The sequence below is a fragment of the Lithobates pipiens genome, unplaced genomic scaffold (genome assembly GCF_037356315.1).
Source record: "Lithobates pipiens isolate NorthernLeopardFrog02 unplaced genomic scaffold, aLitPip1_a1.2 Scaffold_23, whole genome shotgun sequence".
Lineage (NCBI taxonomy): Eukaryota > Metazoa > Chordata > Amphibia > Anura > Ranidae > Lithobates > Lithobates pipiens.
Window position 1 is genome coordinate 290,744,523 of NW_027507785.1, and position 14,803 is coordinate 290,759,325.

General features: G+C 45.1%; 1 protein-coding gene across 1 annotated transcript in view; it reads left to right on the top strand.

Annotated features, from left to right (window-relative positions):
- Positions 1–14,803, top strand: part of COL24A1 (collagen type XXIV alpha 1 chain) — a 413,884-nt gene that overhangs the window by 107,372 nt on the left and 291,709 nt on the right. Inside the window, exon 3 of the mRNA XM_077450311.1 lies at positions 29–1,281. Coding sequence (XP_077306437.1) covers positions 29–1,281 — 1,253 coding nt within the window. The remainder of the gene's footprint in view (positions 1–28; positions 1,282–14,803) is intronic.

A 14,803-nucleotide genomic window follows, 5' to 3' on the forward strand; every position in this document is an offset into this window, starting at 1 on the left:
TAATTATTGACTTTTCTCATTATTGTAGGCATACAGACCGTTCAACAGTTACATCGTGGAGAGAGAGAGTCAGTATCATCAAGACCAGTGACAGCCAGGCCGTGGACAGCCGTTCCAGAAGGTCAAGGTCTTCAGTTGGCAGAGTCTGGGGTTGTTCTCAAAGGAGATACAGTCATCGAATATCTTCTAGACAATGATATTCTTTCAAAATTCAGACTCCCATTTTACTTATTAATCAGTCTTCGTTCGGACAGATCAAACAATGCTTTTCTTTTCAGTATTAGAAATAAAAGTAGGCTTTGTTTTGGTGTCCAATTGCTGCCGAGAAAGGTAGTTGTACATACGGGAGGAAAACAGTCTGTTACATTTGACTATTCAGTTCAAGATGGACAGTGGCACAATTTTACCATCGGTGTTGGAGCCAAGTCCATATCCTTGTTTGCAGAATGTGGAAAGAAGTACTTTAGCAAGGAGTCTGTATTTGATATACAGACACTTAGTCCAGGCAGCACGTTTACTTTAGGAAGGATGGCACCTCAATCTGTTCCGTTCGAGGGAGCAATATGCCAACTTGAGATTATGCCTTCGGCAGAAGCATCTGCCAATTATTGTCTTTATGTGCGGAAGCAATGTCGTCACGCTGATACGTATCGATCTCAGCCTGAAGACCTAGGGCAACCATTGTCATCTGCCCATGGGGGGAATAATGTAAATACAAAGGATGAAACAACATCTAAATCGGCCACTGACAAACAACCAGATCTGTTAACAAATGTTACCTCACTACATTGGCAGCAAAATGAACCCCTTAAGAATCTTTCAACGGGCCATGGTGAATCATCGTATGAAGTTGCCATTGATCAATCAAGAAATAACAAAATATCTAATAGTAAAATCCAACAAATGAACCATCGGAAACCAGTAGAGACCATGACAAACTATAGGAATTTTTCTCTAAATGCTACAACACCGTTAGAAACATTGGCATATGAAAAAACATGGAACAGCACCCAAAAGCAAATAACAAAAGAACTACAGGAAGGAGGAATGGAATTTGTGAAGATCTATAACAGAACGTTGTATCAGGAAGAGAGTGACACACACAATGAATACAATGAATATGATCTTTGGGAGGATCCTGACATTGATGAAGGAGATAACTATGAGACTGGAAACAGCTATGAAATTGACATGGAGAACTATGACTACGACTATGAGGAGTTGAATACGCTGTTTGACATGGATCATTTGCATGGAGATAAAGGGGACCCAGGGCCTCCAGTAAGTACATTTTTTTATTATTATACAGGATTTATATAGCGCCAATAGTTTGCACAGCACTTTGAAATATAAAAGGGAGACAGTACAGAAACAATACAATTCAATACAAGAGGGTTAAGAAGGCCCTGTTCCTGGGAGCTTACAATTTATTAACTAATTTTCAAAAAGTTGGACCTGCAAGAGAAGAGACTTTATACTCACCTGTCCTGTCGCCCATTTTTATGATCATCACTGTGTTCAAGAACTTGGGTCCATCTGAAGAATCAACACTTCCAGGAATGTCAGATGCCTGTGTCCCCTGCTGCATACCTTGGTTCTTTCCATTGACCACATTACCACAATGTACTGTAGGTACGTCATAAGGAACCGCAGACTGCAGTTATGGACCCAGCATGGGCATACCCAGAAATGTGTCAGATATGTCAGAGCCGTTGGTCTGCAAGACCATACCTCCCAACTTTTGAAATGGGAATGAGGGGTGCCTGTTAGCAAAAGTATGTAGGCATAGGAAACATCCCATGCCATGCCCCCTTAAAGGAGCATTATACAAAAAATAAAGATTGTATTGTTTTTTCAGGGCAGATACCGATTATTGCCTTTCAGGCTGATAGCCAATAACAGGTGCCGATATTCTGTACATTTAGTAGTTTCCTCTGCCCCCCCCCACACACACACACAAACACAAACCAGTGTGTAGGTAGAACTCTCCTACCTTACCCAGGTGTACAGCAAAGCAGTGACCAGCCAGTGTCACAGTACTGGATGGAGGCGGTAGCTACCGGAGTTAACTTTTCACACTATCACTATATATTTTCACACTGGTGATTGGTTGCTAGGATCACCTGCCAACCAATCACTTGCTGTTTAATGTGAAAAGTTAATGCCAGCATCTCCCGCTCCCACCCCCATCCAACCCTGTGATACCGGCCACTGTCTAGTGAAGGGGAGAGCAGCGGAGGCTTAGGGAAAGGACTGGCAGTACAGGGCTGCCTTTGATATATCCATTGGCTGCCCGTGACCCCAGTTCTACCTAGTGTTGGGTGCAGGAGCACATTCGGCACACCGCTGCGCCTAGCAAGTTTAAGGCACAGGTGATCTGTGACCCAGGATCACAGTCTGTGAGCAATGTGAGTCGGCCCCACTTTGTCCCAGCCCTGCCCACGGCCATGGCCCACCGGGCAAATGACCAATATTGATAATATGGGTTAGTTTTACCAATACTGATTATTTGAAAAACTTTGAATATCGGCCCTAAGAATCCTCCACTCCGATAATCAGTTGACCCCTACTTTTTAACTTCCTGTACACTGAAGTGATATCTCAAATAATCATATTAGTTTACTCAGCTAGCGTACAAAGAATGCCCACCACCATATGTAAATCAGAGAGCAGCCTAGAGTGACAACCATTGCCCCCTCCATAGATACAGTACAGTAAGGGAGCGTAGCCACACTAGGATAGTACGTTTTTTTAGTAGCAGGATCACCAGGTGAAAATAAAGGGAAAAAGGCCAGAAAAAAGGAAACGAGTGAACCAACACATACTGTATAAAGAGTTATAAACTACAATATATAACACTTTGGAGAATAGATATGCTGTAAATCAGCAACAGAGTCACTTTAACTTAATCCTAGAGGAAACAGTTTTGAAATGTTTAATATGTGACAGGGTGCTGGCTTCTGTTCAATGTAGCATCATTATTGGCTCCACAAAGAGATAGTAATTTTTTTTTTCTTTTTGGAACGTTAGTTCAGATGTCTCATATCTCCATGCAGTTGTGCCAAGTATTTCAAGAGGCAGTGGAGCATTTTTCATTCTTAATTTATGAAGCTCAGATTAAAGGGAGTGCATAGCGCCAGCTCCACACTATACACTTCTCTGACACAGTTTTGTCATTTCGGGGAATGTGTGAAATTATTACTATAATGAACTGCAGAACAAACAATGACTCGTACAGTCCAACACCTCCTTTCTGCCCCTTCCCTTTTGATAATTATCATTGGGGTGGCCTTGTTTTCGGGCTGCTTTAGAAAGAGCCTGCCAAATTTTCAAAATAGTTTTTTTTCTCACATATGGAGGTGCCAAAATCTCCACAATGTAAAAATGTACAGCGTTAATTGTATAAAGCTGATAGATATAAGATAAATTACACATCGGGGACCCTTTGCTGTTACGTGAAGTCCTGAATCATGACCTGCTTGGCTTTACCTCTCATCACCTCATAATGTTCTCCATCCTGGAAGCTCCATCCTAAAGCCATAAAAGTTACTCTCACTTTAAAAAAAAAAAAAAAAAAAGTATTGGTACGGTTTTACAAGCTTTTAGAAAACAAGGGTAGTAGGCCTTTGAATGGTCATAATTTACAGTATGACAGATTTAGGCAACCTGCCCACCAATAAGATAAACACATTCCAAACTAGAGAGTGAGGCTCATTTAGGGTGAATGATAACTTCAGATACGATCTGAATCCTGCAAGAATTGGCACCTTTTCTTGTTGAGAGGTGGGCATGGACATTTTTCTTTTGCCCCTAGTATTTGCTTTAAGCTCTGTTTACCTTTCTTGCAACAAAGCTCTGCTGATTTTATCATCCAGTCATGTACAAGCAAAAATGCTGTTATTTATTTTCCTTGCATGTCCCCCTCAGATCTACAATGACTACATTTCCAAGTACACTTCCAAGTGCACTTGCAGTTCACTTGTAGTGCAAAGTGGATTTGCCTTTAGTAAATAAATCCCATTGTCTCACTTTCTTTAACAGAACAGAACTGTGGAAAACCGTCTCCAATCCAGTCCATACTATGGGTACCAGATAGAACATGTAATGACAGGAAATCCCACCATCACAAGTGTAGACGGCCATAAAACATTATAGTAGAGTGGGGGAGGTCTGGCACCTCTGTCAGAATTTTATTGCTGTTTTTGTCCCCCTGAGGGTGACTTTTATTTAGTTTTTGGCTAGGTGACAGGAGTCAAAAAGAATAGGAAGGGATGCAGAATCCGTTCTGTGGGAAAAATTACAATATTTTAAATTGGAAAAAAATTACAATCCATTTCCACTACTAGGGGGACCAGAGTTGGGCTTTAAAGCATCATTGCCCCCCCCCCCCCCCCAACCACCACCATTCTAAGCTACTAGACCTTCCCCAGATGCATACATACCTCCCAAGCCTATGCAATAGTTCCTCATAAGCATCTGGGGAGGGTGGATTAGTTTAAGGCTGAGTTTGCCTTTTCCTGAAAATAGCCTGCAGTGAAGAGTGAAGGGGCCTTGTAGGTAATAAAAAACTGTGTTTTGTAAATGTTTATCAATTTTTGTTTTCATACCTGTAGGCCATTTGGTCTACCCCAGAAGCCTGGCCAAAAAACTCCCAGCTTGCAATTCCAATGTCCTGCCTTGTTACTAGGATAAATAAGCCATTTGTTTTCAATCCTGTAATGCTAGGAATGAGTGTCCAGTAGTCTTCACATCCAAACAACATAGCAGGAAGTAGTGAGTACTGAGGAGTTTTTTTGTGTCAGGCTTCCAGGGTGGCCCATATGGCCTACAGGTGTGACAATGAAATTATTGAACATTTTACAAAGCTGCACTGTCTGTTTTTAACAACTAATGGGGCCCTTTGACTTAAATAGGGTTATTTCTGGAAAAGGTGAACTTAGCCTTTAAATTGGGCCTGTATCCTTTAGGTCTTGTGAATGTCGTCATCTGCAGTGTCACCTCCTTCATTATGGGGCTCAGTGGAATTTGTAGTGTTCACTATTCCCTTTCCTAAGAGTGGAGGAAAGAGCCTACATTGCGACTTTGTGCCTATATACTAATGCCCCGTACACACGATCGGACATTGATCGGCCATTCCGACAACAAAATCCATGCATTTTTTTTCCGATGGATGTTGGCTCAAACTTGTCTTGCATACACACGGTCACACAAAGTTGGTCGGAAATTGCGAACGGCAAGCACGCAGTAATGTACAACACGTACGACGAGCCGAGACAAGTTCAATAGCCAGTGCTGCTCTTCTGCTTGATTCCGAGCATGCTTGGAACTTTGTGCGTCGGAATTGTGTACACGCGATCGGAATTTCCGACAACAAGATTTTGTTGTCGGAAAATTTGAGATCCAGATCTCAAATTTTGTGTGATGGAAATTGCGATGGAAAATTTCCAATGGAGCCTACACACAGTCGGAATTTCAAAAAACTCCCATCGAACATTTTCCGTTGGAAAACCCGACCGTGTGTATGGGGCAATTGAAAATAAGCACTGTGGATTTGGTTATCTTCATAAGTACCCCAGAATTTAAGCATTGTTGTTTTAAATCTAATTCTGAAACACATACAAACATACCAGTCAGGGTAACAATTACCAGTACAGGTAATGTCACACTAAGGGCTGCTGAGATAAAGGACATGATGAAATAGCGTTGATCCTCAATGTCTACAGTGATAGGTGTGGACACTCTAACACTAGTGACAGGCCATAAAGCAATTATAATTATAGCTGAACAAGCAGCAAGTCAAAGCAGTCTGAGTTTTGGCTATTGAAATACAGGCAGAAACCTGAAAGCAGGGGGAAGACAGATAAATAACAGGAACCATGGAAGCAGAGCTGAGGTCAGGAGAATGAAGCTGACGGGACAGAAGGTGAAAGCCAAAACCTCTAAAAGACCAAGCCTAGAAACAGAATACAGAGGCTGGGTTGCATAAATTCTAGGTTCAAAATAGATGTGATCTTTTCCATTATTTATTTTATTATTGTGAGCTGCACAATTGGCAAGGTTACAGTTTGTAAGTTAGAGCCCCATGCTTTTCTCACTCTTGGATGGAGCAGCATTGTTTGTAATGCCTAGATCAACCATTCTCAAACAGGGTTCCTTAAGAGGTGGCTAAGGGTTCCTTCAACCGTTGCTAATTGACCTACCATCTGATGATGTTTATATAGTTCCAGGTCCAACACCACTTGGCAGAGCTATCACCATAACTGCAGGTGTGGTGATCTGACCACCATTGTAAGGGGGGAACATTCTTCCCACTTATCACTAATATCAGCCAACTTTTCCCATTGACTTTACCAATGAACTAGTATTATTTGGAGTTGCCAGAGACCTGAAAATTATTTCAAAGGGTTCTTCTAGAGTAGAATGGGTGAGAAATGCTGGCTTATGTGGTTGCCTGAAAACCACTGATCTGAAACACTGTAAAAGTTATTTTTCCAATAAAGACCGATAAATATGGAAAAAACTTGTATGTTATGGGAAGCTCAAGTCACGCAGTATTTGCACCTGTACTTTAGCTCTCAAACCAATCATTGTTTCTGTCTTTGAGAGCGGTGGATAAATACTGATTTTTTTTCTGGTGATTTGTGAAGGCAGATAAAATACAAGTTCAGCATGTGCCTAGCAGAGAAGAATGTATATGCGGAGACATAGCTCTAAGCTATATATCAGTATGGAATATGCAGGGGGATTGTGACTAATATCCTGTGTCTGCTGCCTGCATGACACCTGAATCAGGTTGTCTGCCAACACTAAACCTACCCCCTCTCATTGAAGGGAACCTGGACTGAGAAAATCCATTGGCTGGTATTACTGAACCCTCTTTTAGAAAATGCTAGTTGTTAGGCTGTTATATTGATTTGATGGCTCCAGTCAGTTTTTGAATCGCTTACTCAAAAGACTACACTTTTTATACAGTTTATTTTTGCTGAAGTTTAGGTATGGAACTGTTTACAGTTAAATGACTCAGCTTGGACCAATATATAAGCATGTATGTGCTGTGGGATCCCTGCGTAAGCTGGAAATCACTGTAGTAGACACCAATATATGGCAATTGCCGCTGGCTTCCCGGTCCCTTGCTGAGTGGCTGATCTGCTGCCTGTTGAACACAGGAGGCTGCCTGCTCAGCATGGGTGCCATTCATAGAACGCTTTGCATCTTCTCAGTGCATACAAAGTGTCCTCTGATTGGATGAGGTTGAGATCATGACTTCCCCGTATCTCCACCTTTTCCAATTAGAGAAAGCTTTGTATCCATTGAGAAATTGCAAACTGTTACCTAGATGGCAGCCATGCCAATTGAGTGGACTTCTGTGTTCCAAATGCAGCAGGGCAAACAAAACCAAAGAAAACTCCAAGTTCAACTTACCAACCAGCTGGAAACCAACCAAATGATTCTGTGTAACAGTATGCATTCAAAAATGGGTTTAGTTTGCACACACATTTGCAAATAAACGCGTTAGGCCGCGTACACACGGGCGGACTGTTCGCTCAACTTTGTCCGCTGAACAGTGTTTCAGCGGACAGTCCGCCCGTGTGTGGGCTTTCAGCGGACAGTTTCAGCAGACAGTTTGACGGACAAAGTCTTTCGGAAATTCCGAAAAACTGTCCGCTGAAACTTTGTTTGAGCGAACAGTCCGCCCGTGTGTAGGCTACTTTCGAAATGAGCAAACTGTTCCCGCTCGGAGGGAAGTCTGCTCATTTCGAGCGCGTGTGAAGGTAGGCGGGCCCGCGACGGAGACGTCGCGGGCTCCGCCGCCTGGAATGGACTTAAAGGGGAACCCCAACGCCGAAAAAAATCGGCGCGGGGGTCCCCCCAAAGTCCACAACAGACCCTTGTCCGAGCACGCTACCCGGCCGACCAGGAAAGGGGGGCGAGCGAGCGCGCCCCCCCTCCTGAGCCGTACCAGGCCGCGTGCCCTCAACATGGGGGGTGCCTTGGGGAAGGGGGGGCCGCGCGGCCCCCCCACCCCAAAGCACCTTGTCCCCATGTTGATGAGGACAAGGGCCTCTTCCCGACAACCCCGGCCGTTGGTTGTCGGGGTCTGCGGGCGGGGGGCTTATCGGAATCCGGGAGCCCCCTTTAATAAGGGGGCCCCCGGATACCGGCCCCCCACCCTATGTGAATGAGTATGGGGTACAATGTACCCCTACCCATTCACCTGTAAAATAAAAGTACCCAAAAAAAAAACACAACACACGAGAAAAAATATTTTATTGCACAGCTCCGGGGGTCTTCCTTCTTCGGGGGTCTTCTCGCCAGACTCCTCCGCTATCTTCGTGTAGCTCTTTTGCTAGCGGAGGAGTCCGGCTTTCTTCCTCCCCGCCGCCGGCCTCTTCTCCCGACTTCGGGGGTCTTGTCCCCCTCTTCGGTTCTTCTGCCGGGCCACCGCGCCTTCTTGTAGCTCTTTTGCAGGCGGTGGCCCGGTCTTCTGTCGCCGCTGTCGCCGTCGCCGCCTTCCGTTCTTCTTCTTCTTCTTGTTGTTCTTCTTCTTCTCCAGGAGATGTTGACACGTCGCTCTCTCCGGCCGGAATGCCAGAGCCGTGCTGCGCTGCCACTTATATAGTGACAATGGGGCGGTGTCACATGGTATATGTCACATGGGTTGGTCACATGGGTTGATGTCACATGGTGACCCCGCCCCCTTACGATGTCATAGTCCCCATGTGACATCAACCCATGTGACCAACCCATGTGACATATACCATGTGACACCGCCCCATTGGCACTATATAAGTGGCAGCACAGCGCGGCTCTGGCATTCCGGCCGGAGAGAGCGACGTGTCAACATCTCCTGGAGAAGAAGAAGAAGAAGAAGAAGAAGAACGGAAGGCGGCGACAGAAGACCGGGCCACCGCCTCTAAAAGAGCTAGAAGAAGGCGCGGTGGCCCGGCAGAAGAACCGAAGAGGGGGACAAGACCCCCGAAGTCGGAAGAAGAGGCCGGCGGCGGGGAGGAAGAAAGCCGGACTCCTCCGCTAGCAAAAGAGCTACAAGAAGATAGCGGAGGAGTCCGGAGAAGACCCCCGAAGACGGAAGACCCCCGGAGCTGTGCAATAAAATATTTTAACCCTGTGTTGTGTTTTTTTTTGTACTTTTTTTCACAGGTGAATGGGTAGGGGTACATTGTACCCCATACTCATTCACATAGGGTGGGGGGCCGGTATCCGGGGGCCCCCTTCTTAAAGGGGGCTCCCGGATTCCGATAAGCCCCCCGCCCGCAGACCCCGACAACCAATGGCCAGGGTTGTCGGGAAGAGGCCCTTGTCCTCATCAACATGGGGACAAGGTGCTTTGGGGTGGGGGGGCCGCGCGGCCCCCCCTTCCCCAAGGCACCCCCCATGTTGAGGGCACGCGGCCTGGTACGGCTCAGGGGGGGGGGCGCGCTCGCTCGCCCCCCCTTTCCTGGCCGGCCGGGTAGCGTGCTCGGACAAGGGTCTGTTGTGGACTTTGGGGGAACCCCCACGCCGATTTTTTTCGGCGTTGGGTGTCCCTTTAAGTCCATTCCAGGCGGCGGTGCCCGCGACGTCTCCTTCGCGGGCCCCGCCTACCTGTACACGCGCTCGAAATGGGCGGACTTGCCTCCGCCTTACGTGGGCGAGTCCGTTCATTTCAAAAGTTGAGCGAACTGTTTGGCAAACAGTTCGCTGAAACAGTCCGCTCAAAAAGTGCCGTGTGTGGCCATGTCCGTCCATGCTAATTTTGAGCGGACTGTTTGCCGAAACTGTTTGACGGACAAAGTTGGGCGAACAGTCCCCGCGTGTGTACGCGGCCTAAGCTGTAGAGCCACTACACGGCACCCCAGGATTATCTGCTAACTATACATTTTTGAGAGCCTCTACAGTGGAAGCATATTCATTATAAGGGATAGATAGAAGGCAGATGAGTCTGGAGGGAGCCCATTCCCCCTAAAGGCACAGGGGTGCAATGGACACTCAGCATTTAGCACAATGGCAGCAAAGGTGTCTAGTGCATCCCTTCACCAATATTTCAGCAGTACAAACAAATGGCTACTGCCGTTACATATAACTGAACTTTGCAGCAAGGAGCACATGGAAGGGCAACGCATTTCAAACAAAACCAAATAAAATGCCTAGCTCAACTTACTGACCAGCCTGCAATCAACGAATTATCCTGTCTAACAGTATGTGTTAAAAACAGGGGTTTATTCTGCACATATTTTCAAATACATGTGTAAGCTGCAGAGCCTCTACATGGCACCCCAGTACCGGTAAGCTGAGCTGGGAATTTCCCCTGGTTTTGTTTGACATGTGTCCCCCTTCCTTGGGCTCCTTTCTGCGAAGGCCAGTTATAGGTGGGGCAGTGGCCATTTGTTAGTACAATGCAGCAGGGCAGCTGCTCAGAACAGGACCCAGAAGCTTGTCAAAATCACTGGAGTAGCGGCGCCTACTACAGTAATTTCCAGCTTCCATGGGGATCTCTCAGGTCAGGCACATACAACTGGGCCAATGTAACTATGTCGAAAATGCCATTGCTAAATTTCAGCTTTAATAATTTGGTGCCTTTAAAGTCCCTTGTTTTGCATAATATGGTTATGATATGTTAAGGCCTACTTCACAGGGTTGATTACATGCATACACCAAATTCCAGGGGCAAGAATCAGTGGATTTTTGAGGCTGGGATGACAGGCATTTGCGAACAGCAGTGGCCGCTCAGCCTGTACAAAGCAATGACAGGCTGAGAAGATCCTTTGCTGTTCATATGTATCTTCACAACCAGCAGTTACATGTGGTTAGGGATGGATGTCCAAGCCTGGACGTGTCAGGGTCACTCATCTGTCCCTAACCGCACTTAACTGCTGAGTGTGCAGATACATGCGAACAACGACTGCTTGCAGCACTGTCATTGCTTTGTACAGGCTGATCGGCCACTGTTGTTCACATACACCTCTCATCACAACCACAAGAATCTGCTGATTCTTACTGCTGAAATCCAGTGTACGCATGTAATCACCCGTGTAAAGGAAGTCATATCTGGATTAAACTCCAGTCCATTTATATTACTTTACTCATAGCTCCCAACTGTCCCTGATTTCGAGGGACTGTCCCTGATTTGGAGCAATGTCCCTCTCTCCCTCCTTCCTCCTCATTTGTCCCTCATTTTGGTCTGATCTATACAGTTGTGCATAAAATGCACTTTTTATCTTTCAGAAAGTGTTTCCCAGTGCTAAACCTTTCATCCAAATTCTAAATTGCCTCATTTGTAAATTTTAAAAGCCAATATAAAGGAATAGTAGTGGTAAAAAAAAAGCACCCGTGGATTTAATTAACCTTTTTTTTTTGTTAATTTTCCTTTAAGGGGGTGTGACAGGGGACTTGTCCTATGCCTACATACGTTTGGTAGTAGGTGTCCCTCATTCCCATCTCAAAAATGTTGGGAGGTATGCTTTACTGCTGTTATAAACAAAACAAAATAACTTCCATTTTCCTTCAGAAAATGCTAGTTGCCTGTCTGTCTCTGGTTTCAGAACAAGCCTGCAGCAGATGAAGTCACAGCAGCTAATCTGCATACTTGTTCTGAGTCAGTGATTTCGGAAAAGCCGGGTACCCAACTTGACAGTCAGACAAGCACATAAAGTTATGAGTCAGTTAGAGCTGGCTATGGAATGTGTCTGGACCTGACACATGACCGTGTGTAAAGTAGAGGGAGATGGTGGGAGAGGTGCCTGTCCTCGCTCTACTCTCCCCAGACCTGCCAACATGAATAATTCAGAACCATTTTCTGAAGTGTCAGGTTTGAGATAGTGACCACTTTCTTCCTCGTCATTGTCTGCTTCAGTGATGCTGAACTTCGATCCTCCAGGTCTTCCAAGGGCATGTTTTTCAAATCTTCTTAAAGATCTCTAGATGAGATCATTTGCAATGTTTTCATGAGTTATTATTTAAAGCTGAACCCTTGGCAGCTATGGATAGATTACATATCATTAAAGCCTGACCCAACATAATTTTTTAAACTCCAGAAGGTTTATTGCTGTGTCAGACTTCTCGGTTGAGATTTCCTTCTGTCTACCAGTGACTCTCCTTTGACACCAGGAGAAAAAAAAGATGGGAATGGGATAACTGGAAAAACAAACATAAAAGAGGTTCTATTCTTTAAAAAAATGTAAAATATATAGAAAATGTGTTTTCTTTGTCGTCACTACATTGGAGACATTTAAAACTGACTAGCCTTCCCAGGACTGATTGGCTGCAGCCACTGATTGCAAAAATTGTCCAACATGTCCTTTTGACAAAAGTCAATTAAACAATCTATTTTTGTTGAGCGGGGGAGCCCTCACACTGATTAAAACTTGGCTGATCCCCTCTGGACTAGTTGAATTTTGATTAGTGTTTGGCCAGCTTTAAAGACTCTCCAAGTAGAGAAAAGTACCAGTTCAGCTGCCAAAAATTCACTTAGCTCCTAAACCCTGCAGTGGGCTGACGAGACACAAAATTATTGTTAACTGAATGGTGCCAGCCCTGCCCAGCATCTTTTTTATTAACTACTCAAGCCACTCCCACACTCAGATCTGTACAACATAAATACCAAAAATTATGTAGTCCAAAAAAGGAACTAGAGAGACTGATTGATATAACATACAAGTGTGCAAAGGTCAAAAGACAGGTCTGAATTTCTGGCAAAGTTAACAAACATTGAGCAAATAAAAGAAGTTCATACTTAGGATTTTCATACTCTTTATAGAAGCTAGTGTAAGTATCAGAATCGGTCTTGAATTTTGCCTCCTGTGATCCACTCTACAATAAAGCTTATACTGGGAGAGGAAGGGGGGGGGGGGGCTCTAGGAGGGAATTGTGCTCTGCTGCATCCACATGTGATGACGGGGAAAAGAGTAAATATAAGGAAGACCTCATCATTGTGCTGCTTCTCCAGTTAATAGGTTGGGGACATGTTCTTGACCATGCTGTGCTGCTGTGGCTGCAGTTCAGGTCAAGAACCTGGCTCTGCTGTTCTGCAGGATTTAAAAAAGAAAGCTGCGATGAAAATCATGTACCGTAAATAGTGCTAAATTATATCATTACCACCATAACAAAACGTATTTTCCACCATGTGTACAAAAATTATTGATATAAACACAAATAAGAAAGTTAAAAACAATAATAAAAAGGCAAATATAAGTAGTCCAAAAGTAAATGGGAAACCAATATTAGATATAGATGTAGGAGGATAAGGAGATAAAACTTCAGTCCACTTAGGTAACTCCGCACACAGCACCCTCAGAGTATGAAGCAAGTGCACCCAGGAAAGAATCCTCCGCCACTAGATCCAGTGAGGCTTACGAGCTAGCCATATCTCTTTTTAAAGTGGAGGGCCACCCTGAAAAAAAAAAATATATTAAAAATTACAAAAAAATCTAAAAAAAAAAAATGAAAAAACTTTTTTTTTTTTACTTACCAGAAGTGCCTGTTGCTAGGCACATAATCCTAATCTTCCTCTTCCTCCTCCGCGGATATCTTCTTTCTTCTCTCCTCCGTGCGGCGTCTTCTGGGTAATGGGTCGCGCTGTGTTCTGGGAACTGTGTGTTCCAGAACACAGCGCGTCCCATTCACAAAGCGCTGCGTGACTCGCGCATGCGCAGTAGGAAACGGGCAGTGAAGCCGTAAGGCTCCACTGCCTGTTTCCCTTACAAGGAATGGCGGCGCCGGGACCCGAGAGCCGAGGGACGGGTCGGCCTCAGGCGGCCGACATTGCGGGCGCCCTGGACAGGTAAGTGGGCTGATTAAGTCAGCAGCTGCAGTGTTTGCAGCTGCTGACTTTTTTTTTTTTTTTAAACGGCCCTCCGCTTTAAGGAGATCACACGTGCCTGTAATTTTAACCTCCGAACCGGACCTTTAAGAAACACCACTGATACCTTAAATAGGCCTGACCAGTGTAGCCCAGATGTCCTCAACCTTCTTCATACTGCCCAACCACTCATACTCCACCATCCCCCTTACCATTATCTACATTAACGTGATCACACCTGAATTTGGAGTATAAATGGCCATAGCAGCCTTTTTATTAACAAAATATTAATATTTCAAAACTTTTAACATATAAACATCTGTAAACGACAACTATCACTCAGTCTATTGGTCTTTTATGGGACCCCGAACTTAACACATATTCCACCTCTACACTGCGGAACCTTTCTCCATGATAGGCCTCCAGCTGTACCACGCCAGCTCGGAGACAACCCCCTTCCCACAGTGCAACCATTACCATATTCCAGCTAACCGTTCTAACTGGAATGCACCAGAGGAGCACATACTACCAATGAGTCCCCAACACTTCCATCTCGTATCTTTTCTGACACCACCAAAGACCAAAACACAGCCACAGCCTGCAAGATAACACCTTACCCTTAAGGGCCCCTCCACACCAGCAGGGCCTGCTGAATCCCATCCTGTAGACCCAGCGGCAATAAATCCATCCCCACTGTGGACAGGTGAACCCCATCTCCTCGGAGGTACAGGCTGGTATTAGATTACAACTCCACATGGCGTATGACCACGCCCCGATTCTGAGTAATAAATCTTCCCACCACCTTGTTCACCTTTATGTGAGCCTTATTGAGCCTCGCCACTGACCGTGCCATGCGCCAAGTTTTCAGAGCAACAATGTTGGACCACAACGCCAGCATGTCAGATAAGGCTTTGCGGAGCCTCAAGAAATCAGATTTGACGTCCATAATTAGCTCTGGAATAGACCAAACCCCCAAATCCTTCCTGCCAAATCTGCTTGCCTGGCCCC